General features: G+C 36.2%; 1 protein-coding gene across 2 annotated transcripts; it reads right to left on the bottom strand.

The window, feature by feature from the left end:
• Positions 1-509: 509 nt before the first annotated feature.
• On the bottom strand, positions 510-13,452 carry LOC131356016 (sterile alpha motif domain-containing protein 9-like). 2 transcript variants are annotated; one of them, XM_058394735.1, is made up of 4 exons: positions 13,089-13,452; positions 10,230-10,302; positions 8,220-8,269; positions 510-7,022 (listed from the first exon to the last, which is right to left on the bottom strand). In XM_058394735.1, coding segments are annotated over exons 2-4 (4,542 nt in total). In that variant the 5' UTR covers positions 10,232-10,302; positions 13,089-13,452; the 3' UTR covers positions 510-2,532. The 2 variants fall into 2 exon arrangements, with proteins under 2 accessions (XP_058250718.1, XP_058250720.1); XM_058394737.1 differs by lacking the exon at positions 13,089-13,452 and adding an exon at positions 10,957-11,038.
• Positions 13,453-15,557: the final 2,105 nt, after the last annotated feature.

Consider the following 15,557-nt stretch of genomic DNA (forward strand, 5'->3'; position numbering starts at 1 on the left):
TCAAAAGCTTACTACTATTCAGGAGCTAAATATTTTGATTGATATTTGATAGATAATGTAATTTCTCCAAGTCCCATGTGAGAAAATAGGCAGGGGAAGTAATAAATAAAATGTGTGTATATATATATGTGTATGTGCCCCAACACTGTTGAACAAGTTCTGTTCCTTAATACAAATCTTTAATGTCTTCCATTCCACACTTAATAAAAGATTCCCCAGTTTACAAGCAAGCACCGTCACTGCCCAGTTCACAAGCACTTCAGCTGACCATACCACAATAAACTTCATTTCATTTTTATCATATATATGCCTACACAAGCCTTGCATATGTAGTCATAGGTTAGGACTAGAATAAAACTGTATGTAAATAAGACTGCAAGTGTTGATCAAAGCAGATTCATATAAATTGCTACAGTACAAGTTAATTCATCCCATTTATCAGTTCTTTCATTAATTCATTCATAGATTCATTTATTCATGTAGTAGGTACATGACACATGAAACAATAGTCATTTTTATTGCCTTTATTGTTTTAAGAGCACAAAGTGGTTGATTTATTACATGTAAAAATCAGAAATGGTTTGCCATGACAGAAAACATGATGGTAGCAGTGTGACAGAATCAATTATATTCTAAGTTCTCAGAACAGGTTAGAGTACAGAAAGACTTTTCATTCAGCTAAAGCCATTTATTATGTTTACTGTTATATTCATGTGTCTGTGGCTTTCATTACGTGAGTTTTGTTAGTTGAAAAATTCTAGATTGAATTTGTGATTCATTAGTCAGTGTGGTGTTAATGAATGCCTGATTTACATAGTTCTTTTTTGATTGTGTAAAATTAGAGATTATAGAGTTAAAAAAAAATAGAGAAATAGGAGTTAAAAAAAAAAAAAAATTGAATATTCTTTTCTCTATGACCGGTGACTCCAAGGCAGATAGAGCCACTTTTCACTCATAATGTTGTAGATGTGATGACATTGAGAGGTGGGTAGTAATAAAATACATTTACGTGAGTAATTTTGTGTAAGGGGGGATAATGTACTTTTAAGAGTAGTTTCAGCTGGCCTCATTTATACTTCTACTCAAGTTAATTTTTGTTTCACAGAAATTTATCTATACTTCACTACATTTGTGTACCCTCATGGTTGTTAATGTTTAATTATAATGTATAGTTTTAATCATTTGTTTATATTATGCACTTTTAATGATATCGATATGAAGTCAGAGAAAAACAAAATTATAGCTAAAAGAATTGAAAGCATACAATTATATGCAAATATTCCTAAATGTATTAGAATTACAAAAAAAATGCACAAAGCAAAAGCTGCCTTTGTCAAGTTTATTTAAGTAGGGAGATCAACAAGAAGAGATGATGCACTAATTCATGGTACAAAACAAAACAAAACAAAAAAAAAAAAAAATAATCAATCTCACAGATCCCTCTGACAGCAGAGACTTCCAGAGACCTTGTTTCTTTCTTGTCTGTGGAGTCTCTCAGTCTATTATTGGGGCTTGATTTACACTACTCCTCAGTGATTTGCTCTTCTGCCCCTCATTACTACTTTACTATTAGTTAAACTTGATGCTGATTACCATGGTTAAAAAATAAAAGAATACAATAAGAGAAGAATAAGCTCATTTAGACCAAAGAATACACAAGATAGAACACCTAAAAACACAGGTTCTTCTTATTATGGATAAGATTAATCACACTAAATACACACCTGCCAACCTTTAAGAGGAAGAATGCTGTTGACCTGCTGATCAAACTGTCTGAACATGTACATGCTGTCCAACACAGAGCAAAAATCTCGTCATCTTAAAAATTTCAATACAACTGAATTTATTTATGTAATTAAAATTTGACATGTAGGTAAAGGCCTGTTAAATCAATTTTCTATTCCGAAAATTGTTCAGCCTTTTTTTTTTTTCAAAAATTTTTGGTGGCTGAAATTTGAGGGGAATTTCTAATAAATATAATGTCAGCAAACTAATGTTAACTTTACACATGTTGAATGTTCACATGTGAAACAAACTGATTTTTATTTTACATTAATGAACTCTATTTGCAGTAACAGAAAACAAGGACCCCATTTCCTGCATATTTTAGGCATGAAAATTGAATCAAGACAAGATGAAGGAAAGGGGGTGGGGCTTTCACGGGTCAGTTAATATATGTAAATTCAAAACACTGTTAATCATTACAATTCGCTTATCCGTTCTTTTGATCAGGGCAGTAAGATGGCCTTTCTTTTTTGAGAGATATCTCCTAATTGATTGGCAGGTCCACTGGATCATCAAAACATACAGTCAGTCACACCAGAATATAAAACCCAGATCATTTTTAACAGACTTAACAATTGTACAATAATCTCCCTTTATACTTCACATTATGCATGATAAATGCTATTTCAGTGAATTTTATGTCTCATTTAAAGCTTTCAAAGAAATTGGGCAGTTAACTTAGGAGTATATTGTACTACATCCTAGGCATCCTTTTTATAGTTATCATCTTTGTAGCTGGGCTTTTGCCTATTTTCTTATTGTGATGTTACATGCAACGGGTCCCCTAAAGGTGAAGCCTAGATAGAAGGTGACATTTTCATTTCCAGTAGGCACTGAACTTTCATGAAGTGGATGAATGGAAAACTTTTCTGTTTTAGGGCCCACAAGGTATACGTTTCCATCTTCTGTCCAGCCATTTACACGCAAAAGCTCTCGCGTAATTTCTGGTGTTTTCCACATTTCCCCTTCAATCCATTTTTGACGCGTTACCGAAACGGAGGAAAATTTTTTGAACGTTTCAATTTTATTCTTGTGGACAAATTTGTCATAGCCAGATCCTTTTCCCAGGTAGAAGTGGGTGAAAATCCGCCTCCTTCTGGCTGGAATATCCTTCATTTTGGTTTTGTATGTTTGTTGGAGCAATATGACTGCACTTCGAATTGTTTTATATTTGTCCTCTTTTTCTTGTTCAGTGTCAAATTTTTCTGGCCAAAAAAGGAGTGTGCACAAAACCAGAGCATTTGATGGGCATTTTGATTTGCCTTGAAGAAATGAGCGGCTGATCTTTTGCAGTTCTTTGAGGACAGCCAGCTTAGGTGACCTAGGAGAGATTGCACTTAAGGCAATATGTGATGCTATGTAGTTGGCACGATCCACTTGATCCATTTTAGCACTCTCTGGATACAGTGAAATTATATTCTCTAAAGTTGTGACTTGGTCTTTATTTTTCTGATCCAGGATGGAGAAGATTGTGGTAAAGTTTCCTCCACCAAGCTGGGAGATAGCCATGCGTTTGCTGAAGTCAGTCATTTGATCCAAATTGAACTTCTGATTGCTGGGTGAGACCTCACAGAAGAACTTGCCATAAACAGAGGACTTGGCAACCAGCCAGTTTTTTGGGCGACGTACGGTCAGCTCTGAGGCCTTGGAGGTTTCCTCCTCATTTATATTCAGGTCTGTCTGGAAATAACTCAATTCTTCTGATATCCACTCCAAAGCCTTGCACATTAAGAGCTGAAGGTTTTTGAGTTTGTAGTGAAAGTCTTCCCATGGTGCTTCAACCTCCTTAGGAATGTGGTCTGTACACAGGTACTTCTGTAATTCAGAATGACCATCATGTTTACCCGAGAACACATCTACTGACGAAATTAGCTCTAACAAGCTGCACCCCACGTCTACAGCTCCAAAGAATCCTGAGTTGTTCATGGTCTCAGTTTCTCCAACAGCTACCTTCTGACATTTTTCAAAACAGTCAATGGCTTTAAGTGCTGTTTCAATGGCATCTGCTGTGCACTCTGGTGTTTTTGGGTGAGTCATTTCCACTGCTTTGTTTTTTGTTGTGAACCATCTTTTGTACACCTGACCTTTGGTATCAAGAATGTAGGAGTTTTTAGGCATTTTATTTGCTGCAGTTTCTGCCCACTGTTCTGCCTCAACAAAATTTTCATTCCAGTAAAACAGACGAGCTAGCTGTTGAGCAAAAAATGCATCCCTGTCAAATCTTTTGTATGCTTCATGAAGTAGCTTAATAGCGTTTTCTGCCTTTTCATTTTGTCTCACATGCTCAATGAGAGGTGAGAAAAAAGTGTCTGATTTATCACCTTTGCTAATTTTGTAGCGTCTTATGAAGAGTTCACGAAGAACCTTTTTGTACTCTTCACCCCCAAATCTGTGATTGAAGAGCATGTCATTGCTGAGAAGTTCAAGTGCAAGGTCACTTTGTTGTTTGTCCCCCAAAAGCTGATGGAGAATTTCCTTTGCTACCAATGGGTGGATGATTTTGATCGAGTTAATGTGGGTTGTTTCATCTTTAAAATGTATAAAGACCAATTTAGACTGCTCACTCAGAGATTGCTCAAATATGTGTTGTGGAAATCTTTCTGCATAGAGGGAGCGCTGGAAATGAAGGAGGCGTTTACAATGTGACTGAGAAATGAAAGAGTTCTCCACGTAGGTGTTGAGCAGAGCTACGTATTGAATCAGCTGTGTTTCAACAGATGCATGATCAATATCCTGTAATAAATGCTGTACAAGATTTTTCACATATTCATGATTAAATTCTTCACACATTAAGACAAATGTTACAATGAACTCCGGCTTGAACTGTTGTTGGAGCACATCTAGTTTTCTTCCAAATTGTTCTTTTTCTTTTGGTGAAAGCTTGTGAGTCACAGAGACGCTCATTAAAGGTGACCCTCTTGACATTTTCTCTGAATCGTGGGATCGTTTACAGAGAAGGAGAATGAAGCATGGTATTCCATGGGCAATTTTCTTTGTGTTGATAGCTGTTTCTAATTCATGCTTTAACTCTTCTGAATACTCATTATCATAATCTTCAACAAGTAAGAGAACAGGGAGACATTTCTGTGGATCTTTTTCCTCATACTCCCGAAGCATCAGAGCATGATTTGAAACTGTGCTAACAGAGTTTGATGGCTTCACAACTGCACACCTTAGATCCTCTCTGTGGTTCCACAGAACCTGTCTTGCCACTGTACTTCCTCCACTGCCTGCATGATGGTATATGTTGATACATTTGACAGGTGGTTGATCTGAACTCCATTTAAGAATGCTCTTCAGAATTTTGGTCACCTCATGATAAGCATCTCTTCGAATCATTTCCCCAACACGATTATTTTCTGCAAGCCAGAAGTTCATCCATGTCACTTTTCCTCCACGATAAAAGTCTCTCTCTATGTCTGCTTTCTTTGACTCAACCTCCTCTGCACTGATGTCTTCACAGTGATTCAGGCCTAAAATCTCCAAGGAGTACATTGTTTCCTCATCACGCATCTCAAGATGGCATTTTGCTTTGACAGACACAGGTAAGAGCTTTTTTACATATGTACTGGGGCTTTGGATTTGTTGCACAGTTGCATTGAGGTGACTCATTTTCAATCCTACTACATTTGATTGGTTTACTGTTTCCTTGTCACAGATTTCAAGAGCAAATGCTTCCCATTTCTGAAAGTTCCCTTCTGATTCTGAGATGCATATAATATCTTCATGACCTTGCATGTCAGTGAAAAACTCTTCGAATGTCTTCAGTATAGGTTTCTCAACAGGAGATGTGAGAAGGAAGATCACAAGGAAGGTTCCCTTGGGTAAGATATCCTTGCATATCAATGATACACAATCCTTTAGGAAAGTCCTCCTTGTTTTACACCATGTATTTTCATCACAAGGAGTCTCGTTCCCACTGAAATCATTTCGTCCATTACAAAATATCCAGCTTGTTTGTTCAAACAAATGTAGATGACTCACAAATTCTCTGATGTTCTTGTCACTTGGAATTTTGTAGTTGTGCATGAAGTGCAGGTTCACTTTATGGTGTTTATCATATTCATGGCATAATCCAGACACCATAGAATCTGGGTCAAAGTCAAACACGCAGAATAAATGCATGTTCAACAAAAAATGTATGTGCTGAAGATCTTGCTCTGAAAACTTGTTTGTAACAAGTATGTACCATTTGTCCTTTTCAATTTGTTTCTTCCCATCTGTTATAAGCATGATGAGTTTTCTTTCAAGATCTTCGCAGAGTTCTGGACGTGTGACACTACGTGATTTCTCTGCTGTCTCTCTCTGTGTATCTTTGCTATTAACTTCCTGGTGAAATTTATGAATATCACCAACTGGTTTTGTTTCAGCACCAACTCTGCAATATACTGTTTCTTTTTCAGGAACTGTTTTATTGGACTCCTCCTTGAATTTTTGTAAGCAGACAGGGAACACCTTTCCTCTTATTAAGGTTACTGAAGGTTCTACATCAAATTCAACCACATAGTGCTGTTCTTTACTGTTGGGTTCGATTACCAGAATGAACTCAGGTGGCCTTATACACTGTCGAACGATCTCACTATCTCTCTTAAAACACTTTTCAATGTGATTCAGTGCATCAGTATACATGTCTTTTTCCATAATGGGAATGCCAATGATTTCACCATGTACATGGCCAGAACCATCTCTGCTGTCCATAACACCGAAGTGTATTGTGCCATTGGATCTCATGTTCATGCATCCTGTGGCAAATTTAAGAACTTCATATGCCAGCTTTGCTTGAAGTCGTGTGCGATCTAAAGTTGCAGCTGTATTGAATGACTTGTACTCACGACATGGAGTTATAAGATCAATGACACCTGTTTCAGGCTGAAGAACATCATGCTTTACATATGTGCAACTAGTGTCTGGTTTGCCAAAAGATCGTGGCTTTGTTTCTCTTTTTATTCTTATATTCACAGCATCTTGTTTCATTTGTTCTTCTTTCTGTGTATTCTGCTGTGTCTGAACATTGTGAGTCTTGAATAACTCATTTCTTCTTTCTATTATCAGAAGTGCAGGACCAGATTTCATTCCAGTCTCTTTTTTCAAAAATTCCTCTTTGATTGTAAGGAGGACTTGGCCATCTACTTCCTGTTCATGAAGTGTTTTAATGTAATTTTCTTTCACTCCTATGGAAGCCAACCACAAGCTCACCATATCCTCTGTCCATTTTTCAACTGGTGTGCTGTGAAGTTCTATACAGGAAAAAAAAAAAAAGCATAACTTTGACAAGGCATGTACATTATTACAAGACACAAACATTTACAATGCAAAAGTATAAAATGGAAATCTGTACAAGTGAAGATCAAAAGAGTATACTAATGAAATAGAGATAAAGCTACATGCGACACAGACATAATATGAATAGTGTTCAAAAATAATATCACTGTGAGCACTGTTGGATCAGTTGTGTGGAAGCTGGATCATACCACTCATACAACAGCAAAAATCTCAGCACTGCTAAGCTGCCATTGCCTTGAGCAAGACCCTTTAACTGTCAACTGGTTAGCTGTATAAATTAGGTAAATGTAAGTCTCTCTGAATAAGTGCATCTGGATAATCTAAATGTATTGTATAATGCATAATAAACCAATCAGGCACAACATTATGACCACCTGCCTAATATTGTGTTGGTCCCCCTTTTGCTGCCAAAACAACCCTGACCCGGCATGGACTCCACTAAAGATCCCTGAAGGTGTGCTGTGGTATCTGGCACCAAGATGTCAGCAGCAGATATTTTTGATAGATCCTGACCACTACAGACTGGGAACAACCCACAAGAGCTGCAGTTTTGGAGATGCTCTGATCCAGTGGTCTAGCCATCACAATTTGGCCCTTCATCAAACTCGCTCAAATCCTTACGCTTGTCCATTTTTCCTGCTTCTAACACATCAACACTGAGTACAAAATATACCCCACCAATTAACAGGTGTTATGATGAGGAGATAATTAGTGTTATTCACCTCACCTGTCAGTACTCATAATGTTATGCCTGCTCATTGTATCTGCCCTGTAGGGAAGGTATTCAAGAAAACAGCCATTGCTGAAAGAGTTAGAGACCCAGCTATAATGTTGAATAAGGTTGAATAAGGAATAATCATCCCACCAGTAAAGTATAAGTATGGCATTGTGGGAATGCTTTTCCTCAGCAGGGACTGGGCTTCTTATTAAAACCTAAGTAAGGATAGAGGTATAGAGGCTTCAGTCTGTTTAAAAAAAAAAAAAACTAAAGCTTTGGAGAAACCTTGCAGAAGGACTAAATAGATGTTCTACCAAGTACTAGTCTGAAGGGTGTGTATACTTATGCAAGCATCATTTTTCTGGCAAAGAATTCATTTCTAGTATATGTATAAGATGAATTAAAAAATAGGATAAGCTTTTGTGATACTTACCCATTTCTTCTCTCTTATCAGTGTATTCCTTTTGTTTCAAATCAAGGCACCTGAGGAAGATAGGTTCAGATAATGTCAAATATTCTAGTCAATTCTTAATGTTATTTGGATAAATACATAAATAAATACATCAATAATTAATAATTACTATTAGCTAGTAGACCAAGAATCTTTAAAGCTTGATTCAGTAAATGTCTACAAAATTGTTTTTATATTCATATATTTGGCTTTAATGCAATCTTATACTATGAAACATGACATACTTGAGTATATTTAACGTATTATGATGTCTTTTTTTGCAATGCACTCAGTCCATTCTTATTTTAATGGATAGTAGCATTAACTGTAAAGATTTCCCACTGTATGATTGAGTTAACGGGTAATTTGATAATGAGTATTTAACCTCACAATATTAAAATATTCTGATTAGAGTTTATAATGCTTCAAATGTTTGAAATACTTGGGAATTGAACTTAGTTCTTTGATATAGCTATCTGAAGTGACAACCAGCATAGGTGAAAATATCTTAAAATGTTTAATGGAAATTGCATAATGGAAATTAAACACATGAAAATTTAAATGAGTGATTTTAATAATCATTTTATTAGATAAATAAAAATAGTCTCATTGTCAGTGCTAACCTATTTCCACAGTCTGTAGAAAACCTAAAAGAAAATAAAAGGTGTGGTGTTTTTCAAGCTTCACAAGCAGTATTTCTGACACCTGTATGGTACCTAAACTGCATCACTAGTTCTATTCTTGAACCTTACTTCACTTCTTTCTTTTTCCATTGGCCTCCTCCATCTTCCACACCAAGAACATATGTACTATACACAAACAATTAAAGCCAGCTAACAAAGTGGATATCTCCTATCTAAACTCTCCTCTGATGTGTCCACTGCATCCATCTGCATCTGAACTATGAAAGCTCCCATACCGTCATTTTTTAACCCCCAAAACTTCTCTGCATTAAAGATAAATTCAAAACATTCTATTGAAATAAAAAGATTAGCAAACTGTCAAACTTTCTATTCTACCACTGTTTCTACATTTCTTGAACACTTAACATCTGCTCAATGTAACATGCTCCAGACTTTCCACTGGAATTGAGCAGAACATGATTTCTGTGTTTGCAGGCCAAAAGTGTCTGCTGTGAAATTGTTCATATGAAATCATCATTTCATACTGAACATACAGTTCTTGTTTTAATGACGTGCACAGTGCAGTGTCCATATATGTGACTGTGTGTGTGTGTTTGTGTGTGTGTGTGTGAGAGAGAGAGAGAGAGAGAGGAGAAAGACAGGGAAAAAGAGGGAGAAAGTGCTATGTTGGCAAATGTGTGAGACTTTTATTGACCCTTGCATGGCAGCATTTTATTACTATTATAAAAAGAAATCAGGGTATGTTTATTGGTTGTGTTAAGAGACAGGGAGTGCTCTGCCAATATACTATATTTGCTTCTTTCCATTTCATGCCGATCATACAGTTCTTGTTTAAATGACGTGCACAGTGCAGTGTGTGTGTGTGTGTGTTTATGAAAGAGAGAGAGAAAGAGAGAGAGAAAGAGCTATGTTGGCAAATGTGTGCCAAAAATCTGAGACTTTTATTGACACTTGCATGGCAGCATATTATTATTATAAAAAGAAATCAGGGTATGTTTAATAGTAGTGTTAACAAACAGGAAGTGCATGCATGTACAGGTGGTGATGCATCCAGCTGATGTCATCATACTGATAATTATTCATGCAGTAAGACCATTACATATAAAATAATGCATATTAATAATACAGGATACTCGTACAGTATACTCATTTAAGTGAAGGATTTAGTTATAAGTCATATTGCTATCTTTTAAATAAGATTTGTCAGTTTTATTTCATTATCATGCTTCCTGTCTATCCTGTCTATCCAGTCTATCAACTGGCAAATATACCTTGTATTTACATCAGGTAGTATGCTGCAAGGGTATCAATTGAAAATTATCAACGAATAAAAAAATAAAAGACTCACATGAATCCACTGATGAAGACATCTCTCCTAACTTCACTAATGGTTCATCACAGCAGCCAATGAGAACTGTGTTCTGGAAAAATGAGTTAGTTAAGCAACATTTCAATTCTTAATTCAGTTCCTCTCTCTCTCTCTCTCTCTCTCTCTCTCTCTCTCTCTCTTTATTTATTTATTTATATATATATATATATATATATATGTGGCCGTAGGAAATTAAAACACAGGTTCCATAAAAAAATCCGATGGGGTTCACAATTTATTCCATGTGATTGGTTAGGAGTCTACATTTCATTTGTATTTAACTGAACAGAAAAGGGGAAAAAAGGAAACAAATAAACCAAAATACAGCATCAGAATTACTTCTGTTCTAAACAATAAATGACTCCCATTATAAATGAAGGAAAACACAAATTTGTCCTTGTTTCCTTAACATAATTAAACAGAAAGAGCAATAATTCCAACAGTAATCATACTAACAACACTAACAATACGGTAGTGGCACTTTTTCCCGATGTTCCTAACAGTGTACACTAATATAATCACCCCTGCGCTACCAGGCCTCGTCTAAACGCGTGGCGCATCAACTTAGCCACACTCGCTAATCAACACAATCCTGTGTCAACACCCAGCTCCCTGGATAGATATGAAGCAACATGTAAGGCAATGTTCCAGTAAACTGCAAACTTTTCAAAGACTGAATAAAAACATTGTACATAGCGATCTTTACCTGGATAGTGTTAGAATAAACTCGTAAAAGAAACCGCGACCACCTGTGGCTTACTCTGTAACTTCTTAATTGCGCAATTGCGCGATTGCGCATGTGCACGTACACGCGATGACGTCACCCACCAACTCTTAAAGGGGCTCTCTTATTTGTCTGCAGCTATATACACATCAGTAATATTGTGAATATCCAGACCCCCTCTAAATATCACCTGGTTACATATATATATATATATATATATATATATATATATATATATATATATATATATATATATATAGGGGTGTAATTTCTACTGGGGACAGGGGGGACATTCCCCCCCACACTTTTCAAAATCCCGTTTATGTTCCCCCCACTTTTCAAATTTGTTTGTTATTTATTTGTTTGTTTACTGCACCCCGTCATCGCCACAAAGGAGCAGGACCAATTAGGACACAGAGAGTATGCCTCTAAAAATATCTCACTGAAAGGTGTAATGAACAGGTATCGTGGTTGCGGCAGTCAGCGATGAAATGCCAGAAGCAGCAACAGATGACTTTAATGTCATCATGGATAAAAAAAAGCAAGGAGATGTGAGTTGGTTGATTCAGTAAATTGGCTCAGATCAGAATAATCATATTTACTGTCTACACCTGTTGATGTTAGCCTAACGCTGACTGAGCTAACATTAACATACACTGTTGTTGCTAGGTAACTTCAGACTGTTAGCTAAATATTTAACGTAGATTAGAACATTCTGTGTACCATGAAAACGAGTTGACTTTAAACCGCACATTTTCTTTCAGCAATGTCTGACAAGCAGACTCTGGATGCTAGTTTAATGTTAGACTCAATATGATCATAACTCGGTCATTTTCATATCAGAGGACAGATGAGGTGGATGGGAGGATACATAGAGAGATGGCATTGAATGGTTAGATGCAAGACAATGAAAAATTCTCTTTATATTAAAGTTTGTGAAATTGTGTGACAATCTTGCATACTGTGTACCAAATAAGTAGTGTATCTATTGTGCAATTTCCATATCCTTTTGGATTAAAGAAGTACAAAAGTAGGAAGTATTACTTCCTACCCTGCTGTTGGATGCATAAAAATAATCTACTTTAGGTATTTGTGCTGCACTAAAAATTAACACCAGGAATGTAAATATTTTAATATGTTTATTAACTATGGGTGGTTGTTTGAGAGACAAGTAATGATCAACATGTTCATATAATTACATATTAATTTTTGCTGCTGTCTATCTGCAACTGGTTTTACAAAATGGTGATTCAACACATACAGTTCAACAGTTCATAAAAGCTTTTTGCTTTTTCTATTCTAAACCCCTGTGGTATGGTGGATGTGTCTCTGACAAACATCCTGTGCAACAAGTCATTTATTTTACATTTTCAGGTACAGCGGTTAGTTTAAAATAAATGTTTGTTTAACAGTGGAAATTGAGTATTGCATTATTTAAATTTTATTCACACACAAAACATTAATGGTTTACTGGTAAATGGTTTAATAATGGTAACATTAACATTTTTGACTTTATAAAATGATTCTCTCAAGTCTTGGTGATTGGCCCCTATTAAACAATAAAGAGAGTAAGACATCTTTTTTCATATACATAGTTCAGTAGCCTGCTATTCTTTTTTGGCAGAATGTATCATTATAATCAACTTAATTTTTTTCCTGGATTTTGTACCATAGGCCCTAAATGTATGTAAATGCAGGAAATGGGATTTAAATTGAAAACATTTTCCCCCATTCCCCCCCCACTTCTCAAACCAAAGTTACACCCTTGTGTACATATATATATATATATATAGTGTGTGTGTGTGACGTAGTATACAAGTCTGATAAAAAAAAACGTTTCGAAATGCCTGTAATAAAACATGGTATAACTTGCTAACTTGGGAATTCCTCCAATTGCTGTCTTTAGACAGAAAACAAAAGTGTTGTTCAAAAATGAACTGCAACAGGAAAGTGAAAAACATAAACGAAAGAGGTAGCACAAAATTATTTAGGAAAAAGGAAATAAAACGGATACCACATACACACGTACAAGGACTTTTCAGGATTTTGTTTAGATTACAAAACATAATGTAAAATCGTTCATTATATAAATAGAAATAAATTAGAAATCTTACTTAGGAATGGTGAAGATGTACTGAATCCTCTGACTTACTGCCCCAATCACTGTATAATATTAACGAAACTTTCACTCCTTCATGCGAGTCTTCAGTTCATGCATGCGCATTGTATCTGCAGCTCACTCTGTAGTTCTCGGGTCCGAGTCCGAAAGACGACACTAATGAGTCATCAGTTTACTGTTCAGCTAAAACCTGATGTTGATTCTTGAGATGGATGCTACTGATAACCAAGAACAGCAAGCTAATACTAATTTATTTCATTCTGCCCTGAGTACTTATTAAAAATGTAAAAAGCATGAGATGCAACACAGGAATCCCAAAGATATGTTTAATGGTGAAGTCGGATGGAGTGATTTGATTAGCAACAGTGGAATAGTTCTGTGCTGTAGTGACTCAGTTCCGCATTACAGATGTTGCAAGCCATCTGTAAAAAGATTCACAAAAGCTGCACTTCCTGGGTGTGTCCTTCTAGACACATGTAAAGTTCAGCACATACAGCACTTTTATACAGAATCCTCACTGAGCTGTGTTCAGAAATGGCTCAACTATACAACTAAGAGTACATAATGAGATGCATACCACTGATTCTCACCATAGCAACAAGTAATCAGTAAATCAATTCATTGATTTGAATGAATGAATACAAGGATTGTTTTTACCAGTTACTTAATTGTATTAATTAATACCCATGTTTGTATTAATCTAGTAATTTCATATGTCAATATTTTGTTATTAACATATGTCAATAAGTCATTAACTTCTTGGCTGTGTTGCAGAAAAAAACTGGCCAATGGATGAAGATGCCAATATTGTGGGGAAAGAAACAGAAACTGTTACTCTTGGCTTTACTGGTACAAACAATATCCTAACAGCATACCACAGTTTTTACTGTATAAAGGCACAAGGTCAAGATCTGATTCAAAGAGTACTCCTGATGATCATTGATTAGAGGCAGAAACAAGCAGAGACTCTACTGAACTTACTACAAGAGATCTAAAGCTCTCAGATTCTGCACTCTATCACTGTGTGAGTAGTGAATTACTTTACAAAAACTTCTAAATCGTATATATGAAGTTTCTAAAAAAAACACCAGAAAAAATACTTGCTTTACCAACCTGTTATCAGTTAACCACAGACACCAGTTTCCTGCAGAGATACAAGAAAAAAACAACAACCTCCCATCTTCACTAAGTTCATGTAAAACAAAGAGCATCCTGTGGCACTCTACCATTGTATGGTATAGAAACTGCATCTGTCTCAGAGCACAAGGCCCTACAGCAGATAGTGAAAACCACTTGAAACATCATCAGGGTCTCTCTTAAATTAATCAAGGATCCTTGCCCAAAAGATTTATAAAAATTTATGAACCAGCTCACTTTGTGCATGTCCCCTCCCATCCTCATAACAGACTCTTCACTCCTCTTCTATCTGGCAGAATTAATCAGAACATCTGGGCAACACTTCCAGACACTGTAACAGGTTCTTCCCCAGACAGTCAGGCTCAAATAAAATCATTGAAACAATATCTATTCAGCATGCCAGGTCCTCTGTTGAAGAGTAGGACTCTGTGTAGGTTTTGTCATAAGGAGGTATGAAAACCCAAATACACTACACCAATACCCAACTGTTTCCTGTGTTACTACTGATAAATAAATCAAGTGTTGTGGTAATTCTAGATAACATTTAGATATTAGACTTTTGATTAAACTGGACAGCTTTTGTTATTATTTTGTAACTTATAGATGTTTTAGTGGATCATTTCTAACTACTCTCACAGTGACAGCTACAATCATTGTTAACCCGGATAAAAAAAAATGGACCTTCTTGTCTCCATTATTTTACTCAAAGTTGGATGAGTCCATCAGAAACTTAAATCTAAAAACACTACATGGCACTTTGCCACTGTTGTTAGTAACTGTAATACATCAGCACAATGGGCATTGAACCACAAATTGAGCATAATGTGCTCCTGCATATACACACGTACGTCTACATATAGACACACGTACACACATTCACTCCTCATTTTGCATCCTTTACCTTGTCTTTTGTTAATTTAATTGCTTTGGTATTTATTTATAGAAATTTAATAAGACACCACCACAGTTAAATTCTTCAGATATTTATTTAACAGTACATCATAGCTAGTTGGAGTGCGCACATTCTAGTTTATGTTGCACTATCATGTATATTTTGAGTTTATTTTCTTTTGAGTTTTAAGTTACCGCTCATGGGGAGGGCGTTAGACTGGGCTTCCGCGGTGTGGGATGCGGGTATGCTTCTTCTACAGGAGATCTGGACATCAGATCCACTGGTGCACCAAGAGGCTATCCTCGTCTCAGGTGGGAAGGAGTTCGTGCCTATTTAGCTTTACGTTGCCTTGTGCTATGCTAATCAGAGTTTTTCAACCTTGATAGATTCTGGTGTGGCTGTTAACCTTATCGCTAAGATCCTGGTAGAGGAACT

The sequence above is a fragment of the Hemibagrus wyckioides genome, linkage group LG07 (genome assembly GCF_019097595.1).
Source record: "Hemibagrus wyckioides isolate EC202008001 linkage group LG07, SWU_Hwy_1.0, whole genome shotgun sequence".
Classification (NCBI taxonomy): domain Eukaryota; kingdom Metazoa; phylum Chordata; class Actinopteri; order Siluriformes; family Bagridae; genus Hemibagrus; species Hemibagrus wyckioides.

Coding starts and splice junctions, on each gene's coding strand:
- LOC131356016 (XM_058394735.1), bottom strand. Junction 7,023..8,219: donor TGATAAGAGAGAAGAAATGG/GTAAGTATCACA, acceptor TTTCCTGTATAG/AACTTCACAGCACACCAGTT.